The 20,846-nt window shown below is 39.3% G+C and overlaps 1 protein-coding gene across 4 annotated transcripts in view; it reads left to right on the top strand.

Moving 5' to 3' along the window:
• Window positions 1–20,846, top strand: part of cobl (cordon-bleu WH2 repeat protein) — a 65,669-nt gene that overhangs the window by 28,290 nt on the left and 16,533 nt on the right. For 2 of the 4 annotated variants that reach the window (XM_042425168.1, XM_042425170.1), the window contains exons 8-10: window positions 4,036–4,077; window positions 6,852–7,034; window positions 18,775–19,384. In XM_042425168.1, coding sequence (XP_042281102.1) covers window positions 4,036–4,077; window positions 6,852–7,034; window positions 18,775–19,384 — 835 coding nt within the window. The remainder of the gene's footprint in view (window positions 1–4,035; window positions 4,078–6,851; window positions 7,035–18,774; window positions 19,385–20,846) is intronic. The other 2 variants (XM_042425169.1, XM_042425171.1) reach the window with 1 other exon arrangement.

The following is a 20,846-nucleotide window of genomic DNA, read 5'->3' on the forward strand; positions in this document are numbered from 1 at the left end:
TGTTATACAGTTGTCTGCTTTTCCAATCCAGCATTTTAATTGAATACATTTTTTTTTCCTGTTGGACAAGTTTAATATATCCCCTCGTCATTATTTTTGACATTTTATAGAGTAAATAATTAATTGATTGATTGTTAAAATAATTATTACATCAGTTGATAGTGTAAATAATTGTTAGGTGTAGCTTTTAAGCAGGGTTCCATCTCCTCAAAACAGGACATTGGGCCCTATCTTCCAGCAGGCGCAAGGCTAGTGCTGCAAACGCAGTCTTTATGCAGTTTACTTTTGGTGCATCTGTGCCTGTTTGGTATTTCCGGGCAGCAAAGGAGTGCACTTGCACTAATGTGGAAGGAGAGGTGCAGCTGAGGCTATGTTTATGCAGATTAGGCGGGGCAGTGCAATTTTGTTGCTCATTTTGGTACGAAATTGTGTTGGCGATAAAACCTGCTCAGACCACCTCTTATCACACACACAGACGCAGGGCAATTTTCGTGGCCTCAGTTGACAGAGTCACACGCACACAGACATCTCCAAAATCACAAAATACCTCACGTTTTTTTCATCTACTGCAGATTGGCATGGGAATCAAAACGCAATTTTATTTTTAAGGAAGATTCTTACCAATAATACATTCCACATGAGCCTAATCCGGTGACCCAGAGCTCAGAAATACGCTCTGTCGGATTCCGTTTCCCACAACAACTTGTAAAATGTCGGATGTTTATTAAACAGATGTAGTCCTCACACAGAAGCAGGAATGATACGTGTGATTCATCTACAGTCTTTGATGTGAGAGAGGGACTGTGCATCAGTTTACACGCAGATGGCACAGCAGAAGAAACGTCATTATGTATTTAAATCTTCTGATGTGGCGACAGGATTGGTCAGGATCTATGGTAATTAATGTTCTGCATTTTCTGAGCATCAGACTGGAAAGCTGTTACAGATTCCAAGTTTAAAGTGAAATAATTTGAAGTAACGTGGCTGTCCTCAGGATGCGTCATGAGTTCCATCAAATCTCTCTGGACATTTTTATTAAATAAAAGTTTGAACTCAGTTTAGATAATCAAATATTTTTTTCTGCCAAATCATGAGGATCATTACAGTGAGTTTTCAGTTATGCCACTTACAGTCAAGGCTCAAAATATTTACAGTAGTCAGTTCTGCACATGGACATGTATCTGTATAATCAGTTTGTAAAACAGCCTCTGACAACTGAGATCCTGTGCTGTGCACGTTCCTTCCTAAACAGAGTAGACGTGCATCAAGATCCTATATACTGTGAACAAATAGAACATGTTCATGAAAACATTTTGAAACAGGTTTAAACACAGCCCTGCTTACTTAACGCACAGCTGGCACAGCGTGGATACCTTCATTCATCATTTAAATATTTCGATGAAACAGTGATAGAACTTGCACACTTTTCAAACACTTACAACCAAATTTTCAAACCCTACTTTGTATCTATTTATTTAAGGATATTGTATGTACTTAAAAGCATAAATGAGGACTTTCAAATATACAGAGGAGGAGTAAAACTATGGAGTTTAAATGTATTAATTATCCTATATTAATTGTTTGCACAACATAAGTGACAACACCAGTATGCCAGCAGCTGCAGAACACATCTGCTTGATTTTCATTCTACCCTTGTCAGCATATTTGGATTGATGTATAATAGTATTTGAGGTGTCCTGAATGTATATTTTGGATATTTCAGGGGCTTCACAGAGGTGAACTTTCTCTCTCTCACTCAGCCTCTCTCCCTCGTTTCACCTGTTGCTGTGTTTAAAGGAGCTCATATGATTTGTCATTGAAGCCCGCCCCAACTCCACCTGCGCATAATACATTCCTCCCACTAATAATGTATTCAGTCTCTCCTCCATGTTGCGCCTGGTTGCGCCTGGTTGAGCCCAAAGTGCGCCAGTGCTGATGATCGGGAAAATTGCAGAAATATGTTGGTCACACCCACATGTGCCACGCACCAGGAGTCAAGACTTGGATCTGTGCCTGTGCCCTATTTCAGGAAAATAGGGCCCATTGTTACTAATCAACAAAATGACTGTGGAGTTGTAGTCATGCATCCTGATGTCCTCTAGAGGGCAGCAACTGTCTACAGAGGGTCAGTGAGCAGTACTGTTAGGGCTCTCATCAATTCAAGTTAAAAGAGGAGTGTCCCCACTTTCTTTCCTTTCTTACAAAATGAGTGCTGAATAATAAAATGGACAGAGGTATAGAGTTCTTAGACTCCAAATACACAGAAGACTATGTCACTGGTGATGACCGGCTTTGAGCTTGAACCCCCCAAAAAGTGGGTGTGGGGATTTTGAACAAATATCAATAATTTAACAAAATCTTGAAAGCTGGATTTTTGATCATGAAGACCATTAACAACTGAATTTAAAAATATCTATTCCAAAATAAAATAAAAAAAACAACCCTACAACCACTCCAGTGTATGTGCGTAGCATACATTCTTGTTAAACCAGACGTGCATTTAGACAATGCCTTAAGCAGCTCTCTACCTGTTATGTCCATAACCCAATCATATTAATTGGATTTTGAAGCCATGAACCTCTGTTCAGCAGCAGCCATCTGTGGCACACCTTAGATCAATATGGCATGTGATTGTATTAGCTGGAAAAATACTGCCTGCCTGACTCTGGCTCACATCACTGTCCCACCAAGCTCAAGGCTTCTGTTTCAACTTCTCCACCCTTCTACTTCTTTGTTCTCTGTTTTTCCCTCCACACTGAGCATCTGGCTTGCCAACATTAAATCATTGTCATTGTCACCATTATCACTCTCTTCCTACAGTTCTAAGCTGACTCTACGGTCTTCCATATCCTCTTTGTCTTCTTTTTAATGGTTTATTTCCAGATGCCTCTGACTTAACATCTTCCTTCAAATATATCTTAAGGTTTTGAAAAAAATAACAATGAAGGAACAGGGGAAATGAAACAAAGCAGAGCATGAATTAAACATGAAAATAAATGTAAAGTACAAGAGTACTTGGCATTCACTTTAATGTGGAAACTTAGAATAAACTGAAAGACAGTGGGAGCTAAGTTAGATTTCTTCATATTGTCATTTCTCAGCCATATCACCCTTTCCAGTGGGCTTTAATGCAGCTGGGCCTTTTCTCTCTGATATGATTGTTTCTCAGCCAGGGAGTGTTATCAGACCACACACATGCATTTGTGCACACAAGCAAACACACACACACACACACACACACACACACACACACACACACACACACACATACAGACACACAGGGTTATCAGCCCGAAGGCATCAGATTACCCTACCTTGGCTACATTAGCACTAAAAGCCCAACCTCTTATCTCTAATTGTTCATTAGTGGCTAAACTATGTGTGTGTCGGTGTGTGTGGCCTAAAAACACTCACATGGTCAGAGAGCATCATGTTGTAGGGCAGTGCTGATTCTGAAGCAAACTGAAATAGGGAAAATGTGCTTTTGACTTCTTATTTTTTAGATTTTAAAAGACATAAGGCTGATACTGTATTTATTAAGTATCTCAGAGTAGAGTCTGTGGGGAGTGATATACTGTATATTTGATCCCACTCTCAGACAGTGGAGTAAAACATTTTTTTATAAGTTTTATTATCACAGGAAGGTCATTCTATAATATTTTGGAGAGAGCAGAACTGTCTCAACCTCCTAACCCAACAAGAAAATGCAGTTAGGGAGGGAGCAATTGGGGTGCCTCACAACTTTGAATGCATGAGGATGGACTAATTTGAATTTTAGTCAAGCTTTCAGTGTGACAGTAGGGAGTGACATATGTTAAATAGCTCATCTTTTATATGTATGTGTGGTTTGTAGTAGGATCAGTTTTTTTTTTTTTTTTTAGAACTGAAGGGCATTTCCCAGAAGTAGAAGGAGTTCCATAGGTGCCTTTTAAGTTACACACATTGTAAGCATGAACACACTTTGACGTTGGGTTCCCCCCAAATGCTGCAGTACATTTGCTACAGTTACATTTTCCTCTCTTGCTGTTTTGACAGATTTCACATTGTTTTCCAGAGGGAAGGAGTAGCAGAGAACAGGTGAAAAAGTCAGACAGAGTTCATGTGAATTTTCCACTTTGAACATTATATTTTTAGTGAGGTGAGAACATGCTTCTTTTTTAGGGCTCCAAATGAAAAGCACATCAATCCTTCCCCTCTACATTTTTTGTTCTGTCAGCCTCCATCTGCCGTCTACCCCACCTCCCCCTTTTTCTGCTCTTACCCCTGTCAATCACACAGCACAGTGAACAACTGTCACAACTTCTTATTTTATATTTTCTATTGTCTTCATTTTTCTGCTGTGCTGCTCTGTTTAGGCTGTGCTTATGTGCTTTTTCCATCTTTTTATTTAATGTGTTTTTTACCCCTTTGTTTCTGTAATGTTTGTGTTTTTATGAATTGCAGATATACTAGCCATCCCCTAATATGAAAAACTAAATTTAAAACCGTATGGAGGAGATGGGAGAGAAAGTGAGCAGCTGTCTGCACTTGTTAGTGTCAACTAAGAGCATACTTAACAATGTGAAAAGTCAGATTCTTTCTCAAGGCTAAATTGATGTTTTATTTACAAATGATGGTTTAGTCTCATGAACCTCATCAGATAAAAAGGACACTGTGGAAAAGCAAAATATACAGTATATCTACATTTTAGTACATATAAGCACATTTGCATATTGATGTCTGAATCTGTGTGCACCCCTCTGTTTGAGCCTTATTCAAAGATAAAGATAATGTGATTCTGGTTGTTGTGTCTGTCCTCCACCCCTTCTCAAGTTATCATCTACAGACATATCATATAACGCTGTGCACATTTTATGCATGTGGCACAGTAATAGTCCCAACATGGCAACAGGGTTGGTCAGGATCTAACAGTAACTGACCTTATCTGCTTTTTTTCTTTTCTACACATCAAACTAATAAGACTCCTAGTTTAACACTGAAATCCCATATTCCCCCCCTTCCCTCTAGTAGTGTCTCTCCATGCAGATAATATAGGCTACTTTTGGTTTATTTGTCCAGATTTTCGAATATCTGTTCAGATTTTTGAACAATGCCAATACCAAGCAGCAATGTAGTATCCCATTCTCTCCATACATGAAATGCAGAATGTGCCAGATTTTTGCAGATTTCATGTCCAGGGGAATGGGGCTAAGGGGTTGGTGGATGCTGACTGAGAGTTCATCAAGGGCACCAAAATTTCCAGGACCGCCACTGCCTGGTAGATGATGTATACTTGCTCAAAAGTACAAAAAGTACAAATGTCTTTCTTATAACAAAAAAAGCTGCAGCCAGCCTACTGGACTGCTCTCCTTAAGGCTTTTTTCAGAAGTACTGTTCTTTTCCCATCCCTCCCTACTGTGAGATGTTCTAATCTCGGGTCCAATTAATTCTAATGACCTGAACTTTATGTTCCTTTTTCCTCTGCTTTCATGCTGTATCCAGGCATTGTCTGAACGCATCAATTAATCTGCTTTTAAACACTTTCCTTTTCTTAGATCATGGGGGTGTGAGGCATGGTTCAGTCCCCCCGTTGTGCCAAGGCTCTGTACCAAGCTGAGCCACGGGGAGGTTGAGATTTTCAGGAGCACTTTGAGCTCTCTTTGATCAGATTTTGAAAGCCATTTTTGTTCCAATGCCTTAGCCAGGAGCAGCCACCCTTTGAAAATGTGTTGGCACATTCAACTTGGTCAAATAAATGTTGCAATAATTGTTGTGACTGCAGTCCATAGAGTGGACTACATCCCCAGAAACGTATGCATTTGATTACATGTGTAGTATGTGCATGTGTGCATGGTTTTAGACTTCAATACTTGGGGAGTGTGGCTCCCCCTCTGAGTTCAATTTCAATATGCATCTTCGTTTAGTATAAGCACTTGAGTTGTCAGTTTTAACCAGAAAATGAACCCTTCAAGTTGCACTTTGTTTGTTAGTTAGCAGGGTGTCTCAAATCTACATAAGAGTTTTTGAAGAAATTTGGTGGAAAGTGAGGCCAGTGGTTTTTGATGCAAAAAGCACCACAATGTCACCATTTATAAAGTAGTTTTACATTTTGGCTCATAGCTCCTGAACAATGAGGCTAAGATGCAATTTTTTTCCCTAGAGCTTGATGACAAGAAGAGTCTACCTGTATACGCTCTTTCCACCTAAGCAGATTTTGCACTATTTTTAACTTTTTCCAAAACATTTTTACCGGTCCTCCCACTAATTCCATTTAGTTTTCATCAAATTTGTTAAATAAAATATTTGGATGAGCTGAAAATATTATTAATTTGTTTTTGATGATGATATAAAATCAAATCTGGGCACTTGAAATGTTGCACAATTGATCCTTTTAAAAGGGTGCAATATTCCTGAGCAGGTATTGTTCAAAAACCACTGCTGCAATCAGCCAGTCAGTATTGTTTTCTATTTCCATGTGTATTTTGATGGAGATCCAGATCCAGATGCAGATAGAAAAAGTCAAAACCTGTTAAAACATGGTTGATCACCCTTATAACCAGATTTGTGTACTTCCTGAGTGCCCATTCAGTACAGTATATTCAGTAAACTTCAATAAAGTTTAACAATGCCACACTGATTACACAACAGTAGCTCAGTAAGTCAGTTCATGCAGTGTGCTGTATCTTAAACATTTAATCCTGCCTTGTCATTCAGATTGGTAAATGATTTCACCCCTGTATATTTGAAAGCACAGACATGGATAGCAGTTGATAGCAAAATGTACTTAAAGTTCATAGACACGTTTGTTCATGTGTATGCACCGATACATATTTGTCAGTCTGACCCCCTTTTATTCTTGATGTTACCCCCAGGGTCTGCCCACAGTGTCAAGGGTGCCCTGTGTAGAAGATCGGCCCAGCACCTTGGGCCAATCTCAGTCAGTCATGAACATCTCCGGGACGTCTCCCAAGTTTGACGCCAAGAAGAGGAGGGCCCCGGCACCACCTGGGGCCCCAACACCCACCATGGGACACACTAGCTTTGAGAACTATCAGGTGAGGTGATAAAATAGCTGTTTTGAAATTGTGTGTGTTACTCAGATTTAGACACATTGACAAAATGATGCATACTACCAACTGGAAAACAGAGACTACTGTATAAGGATTACAGCTATGGCCATGTTTTAATGTTTTTTGTCATCATGGCCATGGGCTGGGTTTCAAATTGTATCACTTACTCCAAGCTATGTGTATGTCCAGTGTGGTAACAGCATACATACATTTGAAAATGCCATTGAAATAATATATGACTGGCATTATAAGGATGACAAAACCTGACTTTTTCATCTTAAAAAAGATCCTAATTATGAAAAATATCTGAATCAGGATTGACCTGAAATACTATATCTGATAGCTGCAATATCTGTTTGAAGCAGCCTTTCCTTTGGGTGTTTTGGCCTGAGAATCAGCAGAAGGTCAGAGTGACCTGTATCATCTACATTAGAGCAACAGCTCCCTGCAGTCTCATTATAGTGTTATGGCGGCATGCTGGGAAATGTTGTTTAGCAACCAACATCCTTCCTCCTCCCCTCTGATAATAGTTTTTGTTTATTTGGAGGAGTGAGTGCTCTTGGTGTATGCTATCAAGAGGAAATTTGTTCTCAGGACAGCATGGAGAACACAGAGATGGTGTTATCATTTACAGCTTAATTAAGTAAACCAAACTGAGTACAGAGAAGCAGAAAATATTTCTGAGAAATGTTGTGCGATGAGCGTACCAAGGATTACTGAGTGTGCTGAAAACATAAGCTTGAATGATCTGTCGTAAAGATTTTGTTATAAGTAAAGTACTGAAAGCTGCAGAGATGGACAATAATGAAATTATCCCATAAATGCACAGGGATCACTGTTCATTTTAGCTACCAATGGACCGTTTAAAGAGGTAAAAATACTTCTAGTTTTTATTGTCAGCTAAAAGTCTGTATCCTTCCTTTACAGCTTTAATTTTAACTTAATTATAGATGTTTGATGTTTGTTCTTCTGTTTGCAGTGCACAGTGACTCTATTAAGAGGCTTCTTGTAGCAGTTTTGAGTATTTTTAGTATTGCAAATTGTAGTTGTGCAGAGGGAGAAGGTAATTTATTTGTCCACCTGTCAGATCAAGAGTTATGACAGACACCAGAGCTGAAATAGCGAGACACCGCGGGAAGTCAGAAGGGCAGCCACACAGAATAGAGTTGGGAAGGTCATCTGAGGACTTGATGACTGGTCTAATAATAGATTTCTCCATCTCGCTCTTATGCCTTCTCTGAACTGTTACCCTGTCTGAACACAAGGTCTCATGTATATTCATGCACGTACACACATTGCAAGGTCATGCTGTGGTGCAGGACACATCTCATGTTTCACCTCAGTTTTCTAGTGTTGCCTGTGGAGCCAGCGTGATTGAGGACAGGCTGCCGATGTGCTCTGCTGGTCTTATCAACAGTTCAGCCTTAGGTCAACAAGTGCCAGAGTTTTCCAAACATTGTGTGCAATAAAAACAGAAATGTGGAAAGGCTGTAGAAAAATATGTGCACTTATAAACAGTTAAGCAGTCATCATAGTGATTACTAGATGAATGGATGGATGGAAAGGAGGGTATGTGCATTTCTGTGTGAGCCAGCGTCATCTGAGGACACAACAGAGGTGTGAGGTGTTCAAAGATTTGCAGCATGCTTGGCCTGTGTTTGTTGTGTGAGTGTGATTAAAAAGGATTTAGTTTCATGACAGTGAAGGATGTCATAATGACCAGGTCTTATAAGGACAGTTTCTCAGGGGCATTGGCTTTAAAGAGTTCTGCAATTGTACATGTCAGATCAAATCAGATCACAGTCAGAGTCCGAGTTATACTTTCCCATTTACATGAAATTTGGCATTGTAATTGCTGGAGGCGTAATTAAGATACACTGGAAAAAACTGGCACGCTTTGCTTGTCAGTAGAGGAGCACATCATCAAAAGTTCAAACCCTGGTGAAAACATGTCACGCTATTCCTTTATTTGTTGAACTGCAAAACATCTGTTGAACTGCAAAAGAGTTCAGCAAATAAATAAAATACAATTGCATAGATACAGGTTTGTCCACAAGTGATGGCCTGGAAGTGGGCCAGGTCTCCTTGCAGAACACACACATACAATCATAAAATGTCACAATTCTGCAGCATGCTGGTTTGTGTTACAGTCTACCAAGCTTATGTACTGTAGCTACTGTCTGTGCACACAGTGTGAGAACATGCATGAGTATCTGTGTGAGTGTGTGAGAGAGAGGATTAGGCACATAATAGCAGGTCATCTGAGGACAGCTTTCAATGATGACTGTCTTCATTACAGACCTCCCTCTGTGCTGAACAAGCTTAGGTGGTCAACTAATTGTGACTTACAAGACACAGTAATGGACACTGACATCATGATATAAGCTTTGAGGATGATGAGATTGTTATAATGAAGCTGAATGCTTCAAATGACCTTTGGAGAGGCAGAGATCACTGAAGGTGGTCATTTAAATCATATCAGGAACATAGTTAGATTAAGATCATCGACAAAATTAGGAGGGTCAGAACCTTGTTATAACCGACTAAATATTGAAATGTTGGTCAAAATCAGGGCCACATTTTAAGAGAAGATGACAAGCCAGCAATTATTTGCAAATGATCAATTTAGGATCACTGGAATTTTTGCTATATAATACTGCACTGTGGCTCTGTCCCTTGCATTCTTTGCTGACAGTTTTCTAGAGGGTCTAAGCTAAAAGAATGTAACAGGACAGGTTCACAACATTTTTAAATCTGTCTTAAAACAATAGTCGGGTGCCCAAATGAACACTGAAATAGGTTTTTCTTGCCATAATCATTTTTCCTGTTCATACCGGCCATTAGAAGATCCCTTCATAATACACCTCCAGTGTGAGCAGTGATGGAGGCCAAAATCCACAAGTCTCCTGTGCAAATATGTATTTGAAGAATGTGAAAATGTATCTGAAGCTAATAGGAACCTTCAGCTCCGAAATTAGTCAAATCAAGTGGATATATTCTGTAGTCTTTTTTGTGCCAAAGTCTCTTTTTTTTGTTACTGTACTTCCACTGCAGCTCAACAGGGAAACACTGTCTGAATCTCAGAGAAGGAATTTTATGCTAAAAAGACTGTAAATGTGGCAGATATCCACTTGAAATGAGTAACTCAGACTGTTGAAGCCTCATATAAGCTTCAGATAAACTTTGTAATGCATTTTTGCACAAAATGACTGTGGACACACTGTGGATTTTGGCCCCCATCACTTACATTGACAGCGCATTTGAAGGGGATCTTTTAAAAGCCAGTATGAACAGATGGGAATGATTACAGCGAGGAAAACCTCTTTCACTGTTCATATGGGCACCTGACTGTTGTTTTAAGACAGACTTAAAAAATTGTGAATGTATCCTTTAAATGCACTTATTTCATTTTGTCTAGATGAGCTAAATACCTGAGAAATAACAGTGCAACAACTTTTTAAAGTCGAAAGAAAGATGGTGTTAGTAGGATGGATTTTGAAAAAAATGTCAATAGCATATTATTTCGCATTGTATGATATCATTCAGACATGGTAGCAATAAACCTTTTCACACAATATGGATTGATAGCAGGGTGTTGTCACCAAGGAAAGGTTAACATCTCTATTTAAGATCTTGTTTCATTTATAGTAATGAAAGTAGATCTTAGACCTTTTTTATGTCTGGGGGACAGGCTGCTATATACAGTGGTGAGAATGGGAATAGAAAGGGTACTAAAAGCAGATGACACAGTATTCCAGGAAGAGTTTAGAAGTCAGAGGTTTACAGTTTTTGTTTCTTCAGTTTAACAATCAACAATCTGTGTCTCTCTTTATGGGAGCTGCACTGAATTAAATTATGTTTTGGAACATTGAGTTCAGAGAAACAAGACCTTGTTTTTGGGTTGTTGTCTTTTTTTTTTTCCAAAAGCGATAGGCAGTCTGTTATTGTGGTTTGGAAGAGAAGCCATGTCTACATTGCCTCTTGTGATAAAGGAGTTCAGAGAAATCCTGCACTTTCTGCTTCACTGCTCAGTAACAGAAGGTGCTTCTTGAGTAAGTGCATTTTGTGCGCCTGTGTGTTGTTGCGTGTGCAAGAGGAGTGAAAGATAAAGACAGAACAACTGAAGCAGAGAATGAGAGATAGGATAAAAAGCAAAAGAGAGAAACTGAGTGACTTTGAGGGTCACAGAGAGAGACAGAAAGTCAAACTGAGGTAACATCAGGTCCTACAAGCATTTTAGATGTGTGTATTTCGGTTGTGCAACATTAACAATGTATAAGCTTTGGGGTCGTATTTCTAAAATGCAGTACAGCATGACATCTGGTTGGCATGCCCTTAGCGCCACCCTTACCTTGTAGAGGAAGGACACGACTGGGTAAAAGTTTAATAGAGGACATGGAGCATTAAAGAGCAGAGGGTGAAGAAATAATAAGCTCAGCAGCAGTAAGCAGGCTGTCTGTAAGTCTGTAAGAAAAGTTTGCAAATGTTCTAAAATGGATTACCTACTACAGCTAAATGGAGACTTTCAATTTTTATTGCACCTTCACTGCTCCCATATCTCATTTTAACTGACATTTTGAACCACTACCACCAAATGACTGAGCAAATTTAATTTGCATTTCATCCTGCATATTAGATGATTGGCAGCATTTCATGTATGTATACCTGGAATCATTTAATTTATTAATAACAGAGCCAATCAAGCAAGTTCCAATGCAATACATAACCATTTCTTTTCCTGCACAGCAGAGTTTTTTATGAAGCCTAAAGTTACAGAAGTGTGATACAAGCCAGAGGAGGGGAGGAGACATTTGGAGAAAATCATAATGCACATGACATCTGTTCGTTGAGACAAGTGAACCCTGATGGGAATTAATATTTGATGACTGTCTCTCAGTTGAAAGAACACAAATGAACCATGGTAGCAGAAACATTGTTGCAACACTATGAGATCAAATTTGCCCAGGATAGAACTGATAATGTTATGTGATTGCGTAACAGATCTTAATTTTGGCAGTTTGTAGAACTTTGAGGGACAGAAGTATAGCTTTTAGTATTTTCTATTGCATCCAAACTACACATTTTTTGTTTTTAGCATGGCTGTCTGGACACTCCATGCGTGCAGATATGTGTGCATTGTTTTTATGCAGATGAACATGTGTGTTAAACAGTATGGCAGACTGAGCTTTCTGCCAAAAACCATCCCCTTAGTTTTCTGTGTTGCATGAATTAGTTTTTGTGTATGCTGCATTCCTGCCTGTGTCTGTAAGGCTTGGTGATTGATCGAGCTGACTACCTTTTTCTTCCTGATGATCTGTCACTCTGCGAAAATAGAGTTGGCAGCAGAGGGAGACTTGTTTTTCACAACCATCCATCAGTCCAGTCCAGTAATTGTGTACAACGGTAGCTAACTTTAATCTGCTCTAATGCACAGCTCTGGTTCAAACACCCAGATAAAACACACGTTGCTACTGGATCAGTACTGTAGTGTTCCTGTATGTGTTTATCTTTCTTTCTTCTAATGCTATCCATCTGTCTTTTTCTTTCTTTCTTTCTTTTTTTCCTTTGTTCCCCTTTGATATCGGCTTTTCTTTTCCTCTCTCTCTTTTGTCTCTTTTACAACACTTGTTGACTGGTCACAGCTTCACTTGATAAATACTCCCTCCACTTAGCAACGTAAACAAAGGTCAGCCATACCATTGTTGGGTTTCATTGCTGTAAGTCCCAGTTGTATTTGTGGTTAGATGGGCCTAGCCTTGGTCAGATAAGAATCTGTGAGGGAACAAAAGAACAAGGGAAGGTAAAAGTAAGAAAGATTTAGTAGAACTTTATTTGTCCCCAGAGGGGCAATTGGTTGTGCAGCAGTAAAAACAGTAATAACACAAGATCACAAATACCCAAGGCAATTAAATGCAACATATACTAAAAAGTAAAAACAGAGTACATAATATTTACGAACCAGTGTTGGGTGGTCAAGCTGATATTACCTTTTTTCTATTGGAGTTTAGCAGTGAAAGGGCTGAGGGTATGAAGGAGTGTTTGTATCTGTTTATTTTGGCTAGTGGGTATTTGAAGCAGAAAGCCAAAGACAAGGTCTGAAACTCTAGGTGCAGAGGGTGGGTGCTGTCTGACAGGATGGATTCTGCTTTCTTTAAGGACTGTTTGTTATACAAATCAGACAGTCTTTTCTGTTGAGCACCTGTGATACAGACCTTGATCACCTTTTGTTAATGCATTTTTTCTGTTTTAGATTGAGAGAAGCATCCCAACAGATAAGAGAAAAAGTAAAAATCGACTCAATAAAAGATCTGTAGAACAAAGTCATCAGGGAACTGTCAACATTGAACTTAGCCAGCTTCCTCAGACGGAAAAGGCGCTGCTGGCCTTTTTTACACAACATATTGGTGTTACAATCAAAGCAGTGAAAAGACAGAAAGAAGGAAGGCAACCTGGTTGTTCTGAATGTGAGACGTCAATAGCAGTTTTGAAGGATATAGACAAGGATGTTTACCCATTTGCCACATGGTTTTACTGTATCTCTCCACATTTTGTGGAGGAACAAAACATTGTTTTCTGAATCAGTTGGGAGCGAAGACAGGAGAAAGCTACTGCTGCCAAAGCAAACAGGCAGCCCTTCCTCTGTTCATCTCTTATCCTTCATCCTTTCTTTAGAGCTGCTGTTTTTGTTAAGTTGTGCTACAGCTGGTGCACTGTCTCTAAAAAGGCAGTGTACATTTTACATCCATCGTCAAAAAGGCCTTAAAAGATGTCAGACAATTTTGTCAACTATGTGAAGATCATGATATAACACACTTAAAAATAATAATACATCAGTGTTAGAAAAAATTCAAACATAAAGAAAGCCCTGATATGAAAATAGAACCAAACTATAATATTTTTGAATAATATTGGATTGACCGTTGCAGTTCTTTAACACTATAACAGGTGAATACCATACATTACATGCCTTCTTAGATGGAGTGCAAGTGTAATGTTGAATTCTGTAATGCAACGGGAAAAAGTATCTTTTTACATGCATTAAAGTGAATTAAATGGTACTTTTATTCTGTTCCCCAGATTTACATTACAACAGTATAAATACTATTTATATTAATATACTACATGCCCTACTGTGTACTGTATGTCTGTTTGGTCTTGTGGTTGTAGTGACTGAAATGTAGGTAGACACTGTAAGTGTTTTATTCTTATGCACTGACCTTGAAGATTGTGAAAGTGTGAGTTAGGGGCCAGGAATAGGGGAGCACGTCACCCTGCCACGTAGCCTATGTAGGACAGGATCTGTTTGCACTTGAAGCTGTCAAAACATCTTGTGTATGAAACCAACCAGGACAGATGGGACAAACAAATGAAGCAAATGTATGTTTGTGTCAGTCTCAAACCGTTCGTTGTTGATGCTTTGTGTGTGTGTGTGTGTGTGTGTGTGTGTGTGTGTGTGCCTTTCTCTAAACTGTGTATATGCAACAAACAGAAAATATGGATATATTACTGTCTGTTACCATAGTTACCATCAACAGAATTGGCAATTACACTTTAACAGTATAGTGTCTGTAATCTCAGTATAATTTCAAAATGTCCTTTAGCTCCAATTACAGTATGTCTTAATAATTAAAATAATACTTAATAACTAAAAAACAACTATGTACCTATTTTTTGCAAATGTCCATGATATGTAATCTAATAACTAGGGATGACCCGGTCACATTTTTTTCCACTTATCCCAAGTATATGTTGATACCAAGTCAGATCCAACATTTATTTTTATCATATATGTTTTCTTTTCCCTAATCAATATAAAGAAACTATGCAGACTTTACCTACAGCAAGGCAATATTAAAATGATTAAATGCAGCATACTCAATAATAAAGGACCCAGATTGGCAATGATGATCAGGACATCCCTTCTAAAAATTGCCATGGGTTCTAGTTCTTATTTATTGTGGACAAATTACTCACCATGTTACTGCACTACTACTACTGATATGATACTCTGTTTCCTGTGACCTCAAACCCCTTGTGCATTTGAACATCACTGTAAATGTAGGGAAAAGGTGAAGAAAACATTTGATTTCTCAAAGAGTGGGTTAGTAGGACAAAGTAGATGACAATGGAACTGGGTCAGCCATGTGTCTCCTTATCCTTAGCTAGCCTCTTCTACCCCCCCCTTTTCCACACACACATTGTTAAGACTTTTAACATATAATTCTTTTCATCATAAATACACACCCATACATGTTAATTATAACACACTAACTGTCCTCCATCCTACTCTTAGGATGTTTTTGACCTCTGTGCCCTCACAGTGTAGAGACAGTTCAGCCTCTATTATTATCTCTGACACGCACATACATACACATGCATCTGTGCAAACACATGCATATATGGATGTACTCATGCATGCTGACATGCACAAGCACACACATTTGCACTGTAACCCCCTCTCATGCACACACATACTCCATTTCACATTCCACATTAGCACTGTAATGTTGCCCTGTTACAAAGCCCCTCACCCATCAAGAGTGCTTCAAAACAACTGATGAATGGTCACGCCACCAGGTTGAAGCCTCCATGGGTGGCCCTATCTGATCAACATGCTCCAACATGGGGCCCTTCGCCTCTCAAACCATAGAGTGGAAAATTTAATGGACACACCAGACTATCCTGCCATGGCCTTCTATGTGCTTTTGTATCAAGGCGCCTTCCCTTTAAAATATATCCAGGTCCACATATGTTGTGTTGTTTCTCAATCGCTTTTTAATAAGAGCCCAAACAAGACTGAATAAGAAAAGAAAAATCATGTGTGATGACTAAGAAGCATGTTGGTGGATCATAACTGCTTGTTCAGGATGTGATGCCCTGTCCTGACCAGTTCAGTCCAGTGATCAGTATGAGAGACACTGTGTTAAATTTTGACCCAAAAATGTAAGCAGTGTATTTACTGTAGCTTAGTTATACTAACATATTAGTAACGTAATTAGAAAATAAGAGAAAAAACACAGTATCTTTACTGCAGAGTTTATCATACCCCTCAAATGATCAATTCAAGCAGTCTCCAGTCCAAGCACCATTTATGAGATCGTTTCTGAGGGGAACAAAAACACAGCAGAGAACAGGAAAGCATTTAATAGCTCTAATCAAGTTAGCTATTTTTCACTTGTTAATGGAGTTATTCATCAACCATGTTACATTGGTATGGAAACAAGGAAGTCATGACGTCCCTACATCCCTTCTTAATCATCAGAAATAAATGGACCTCTGGTGACCTGTTTATCGTGTGTCTGGTAGAAAGTGGATAAACAGTGTGGAAAGTTATCTCTATCTTACAGTATATGAGGTCTGTAGATATTTAATGCACCAGAATATGATCCATAGAATCTGGTTCCTGTGATAATGAGAAGCATTATCTTCTGAATGTTAATGTCATCTCGACAAGATAGCCTACTTAAATAAAATCTACTAAATGATTATTTGATCTACTGCACAACTATTCAGTTTTAGAACTGGTAAGAAGGAATGGGAAGAAGTATATATCATCTCTGTGTATTCACATATTTTGATTTTGTCCTTCCACTTTCTTTACTTAATGTACTGTGTCTTTCTATCAAGTTCTTTTGAGCTTCTCTATAGTGAACTCATCACTCATTTCCACAACTTTGCACTGAATTTATTTGACATTGTTCCTACTTATGATTTGATACAGTATGACTTGCCTGTACTTATGGTGCCAGGACTTGAGGATCCACTTGATACTTTGGCAGTCCTTTGATGTGTTGTGACTTGACATGCGATGTCATGACACAAGGCTGACTTGAGACATAAGTAAAAGTGGCCATATACTGCCCATAGCTCGCTGCAAAACATGCATAGGTTTTGACAAAAAAAGTTATCCTTTCTCAAACATTGAGAAGACCGTTTTCCTCTTTGATATGCAGCTTTTTGCTCTGTATAAGTTTGAAAAACAACTGTAAATGCAAAATCAGTAAACAACACATGAACACAGTGTATACATAATCATATTACATTATCGGCTTAACGTAATGTATAATGTGACGTTGCATGTGGTAAAATACAGAGTTATAGACGTATTGGCTTCAGTCTCTAACAATCTTATGAACATGCTATGTTCCCAGTCATGGCGCCAATAAGCCCATGAGAGCAGCACACACTTAACCCTGCAACCCTTAACAACCCCCTAATCCATACACCCAGGCTCAGCCTGAGATATGAGATATACTGTTCCTTCTCATGTGTGCACTCTCATGCGTGCATATGTGCAAGTGTGTATGTGCTCATAATGTCACCCAGAAAAGTGTGTACATGTGCGCGTGTGTTGAGGCCACAGCTCTCTTTCTTTCATAGCAGGGCTTGGCTGCAGTTTTATGTTTCACTCTACAGGGAACACACACACAAACATACTTGCACACATGCATGCACACGCACACACACACACATCTTCATAGGAAACTCAGTCATCCATTTCAGCTTCAACTTTGGCCCACATCCACTGGTATGTCTGTATTCATGTATGTATGAATGCCAGACAGGGAGAGAAGTGGGAGACCAAGAAAGAGAAAGACAACCAGTAGGGGGGCCATTTGGATTTCCATAGCATGCCATGCAGCAAGTTCATTGAGTTCACATGTGTGAACCTAGTTTGCCTGCAGAAAGGCAAGGTGGCCTGATCTCTCTCTTGTCCTGCTGCGTGATGCAACACTACATGCAGCTCCAGGAATGTTTTCTGTTTAGTTTCAGAATGAAGAAAATACAGCAGCAGTAATTGGGTTTTCTTAGAAATTAGGATATCTGTGCTGTTAAAACCTGACCATAGCACTGTAAATTGATGCTTAAAAAAATGACTTCACAGAGAGTGAGATCAACTTGCATAGGAGGATGTGGATGGTCTCATCTCCCTACGGAATAAAACAGATAGTTTCCCACTTGTTACTTTGTCGATGATTCATAGTTTTATCTTATCTCCCCCTATTTTTATTTCTTTCTCTTTTACTCCTCTAACCTCCTCTCCTGCAAGTTTATATCCCAAACAAATCTGTCCAAAACCGGTCTGAACTTTTTTTTCTTTTATGAAAAACATAAAACAGTATTAATGTTATGAAACAGCCACTGACACATTTCTATTGAACCACTTGTTGCCCCTTGTTGTCCCTTGATATCATTTTACCATTTCCCTTAAATTGAGTTCTTGCCTAAGTGACTTAAATGGGTCCTTACCAATAATTGTGTGAGATACTGGGACAGCATGACACACACAGAAGAAATTGCGTCATTTTGCTAATAACTCAGCTGTTACTGGTCTTCACCCCTGAGGTGATCAGCATTGTGTTTGAATAATGGTTGCTGTTCCCTTGAATAATCATGAGAAACACCTCAGTAACATACACATATCATAATGTGCTATCACAGTACCACTGCATCAAATTAACTGTATCACTGCCAGACGTTGTAGGTCTTGTTGTTGGATAATTTAAAAGGAATGTTGGCACTCTGATGGATTTGAAGACTCAGACGCCTGCCAGAACTCCACTTGATTTAATTACTCAGTAGTAAACTCCACTTCAGTCCTGGCAGACTGAATTTACAGGCTGATTTATGGTTAGACCACACACACATACACACATGCACAAGGTGCTCACATAAATTTACTTTCTACTGTCTCTCTCCTTTTCTTTCACTTATTCTCTATCAGATGGGCCTTGGCTCAGAAAGCCAGCAGAGGAAAAGAAAGGCTCCAGCCCCTCCTCCCACCCCAATTTCCATCACTCCAGGCCCTGACGATACATCAACCTCTGCTGCGCCCACGCCTGATAGCCCTGCAACTGAAACACCCACCCCAGCCTTCCGCACCAAGGTGGCACAGTCAACCACAGTCTGTACTACCACTGTTGTAACGCAGACAGTGAAACCAGCCCCCCTGACAACAGCAGTACAACCTCTACCTGTGTGCACTGACACTGCACCCCCCAAGTCCCCAACCCCAAGCAGCAGCACCACCGACAGCCTAGCAGTCCAGGATTCCAGCTCTGAACTCAGTCACAGCCTTGACGACTCAGACCTTGACCCAGATCAAAGCAGTTCCCTCTGCAGCACCCTCACCAGCAGCACAGTGAGCGGGTCTGTGCGGGTCCAGCCCACTATGAGAAGCTCCAGCAGCAGAATGGAGGAGTCAGAGGAGGTCAGCAGCGTGGCTGTCGAATTAAATCAAGAGGTGACTTCAGCCAGCAGCTCCAGGTCGGAGACTGAGTCGGCCCTCAACCTGAAAATGGATGAAGTTGAGAACAACAGAAACAGCGCAGTGGGTAAATATCTATGAAATGGCATGATAAACAAAAACTCAACACAGCAGTGTACAAAACCCAACACGGATTTAATAAGCAACAATCTACATTCAAGATTCAATACTTTATTGGCATGTTAACATGATTGATTAGAATTTGTCTTAGTGAGCTCACTTAAACAAAAACAGAAAAAGACAAAAATATTAAAAACCACTCACTCATAAAGCAAATAATACTTTAAACAAAATATAAAATAGATAGGTAATATCCAACCCATGAAATAATCATAAAAGCATAAAACAAATGGGTAAAATAAAATCCAGCACAGAAAAACACCACAGATAAAACACTAGCATCTGTAGGGAAATTAGCAGCAACATCAAACAACCTGCTAGATAAAGTTCTTCAAGTGCATTAGAAACATTTGCCCTATTGCACAATTATTTAAACCTGTTGAGTGGCCTGCAGTGCTATGTTTGGAGTGTTAAGGAGGCGGACAGCTTCATGACATGTGCTATTCTGGAACCTGGATGTTCTGGTCTTAATGCTTCTTGGTCTTTTGTGAGAAGGAAGGAAATTAAAAAGATTGTTAGCTGGGTGAGAGGGGTCCTTTAAAACTTTAAGGCCCTTCATTTGTAATCTAGTCTAATAGATTTCTGCAAGGGGCGGGAGATCACATCCAATAATTCTGGATGCATTATGCACCACTTTGTCCAACTGTCTCCTGTCCTCAGCTGTCACTTTGCCAAACCACACAGTTTTTGCGGAGGTAAGGTTGCTCTCAACTGCTGCTCTATAAAACTGCACCAACCCATCCCTGGATATACCACATTTTTTCATTTGTCTTAAAAAGAAAAGTCTCTGGTGTGCTTTCTTGGGAATAGTAGTGGTGTTGTCCCCCTATTTCAAGGTGGAGGAGATTTTCCACTTGTTGTTACATTTGAAGGCATTTAAAAATACAACCAATTTAGAAAAATATAATTGAAATTTACGGACATGTATCTTTTAATACTCATAAATGGATGCTTCCAGAAAACATGCTATAGTGATCAAATGTTTTGTCTCTTGATAGTAATGACACAACCTGTTTTATTCTCATAATTGCCAAACATCTCTCAAAAGGCCATTTTCTTGTTTTGGACCACAAGCCTTCCTTAAAGACGGAGAAACCAGCACCAGTAGATTAGCAACAGGTATAATACTAAATGACAGCTAAGAATATTTATAATGTTACAGCTCACACAGCTCCACAGGCAATGACATCTACCTGTTGTTTTTGTATATCATTATGCCATATATCACTTTGTTTTACTGTAATATCTTCCATCAGGTACTCAGTTAGTGAATTACATTTTAATTTAAACCAACTGACATATCACGATTTCACACCCCAGTGCACAAAACATTTATGTTAAGGGAAAATGAAGCTGGCTGATGATCAGTGAACTCTTGACAGTGATGGTAAACACTCTCTCTTCGTGTT

This window comes from Thunnus maccoyii, chromosome 10 (assembly GCF_910596095.1).
Source record: "Thunnus maccoyii chromosome 10, fThuMac1.1, whole genome shotgun sequence".
Classification (NCBI taxonomy): Eukaryota; Metazoa; Chordata; class Actinopteri; order Scombriformes; family Scombridae; genus Thunnus; species Thunnus maccoyii.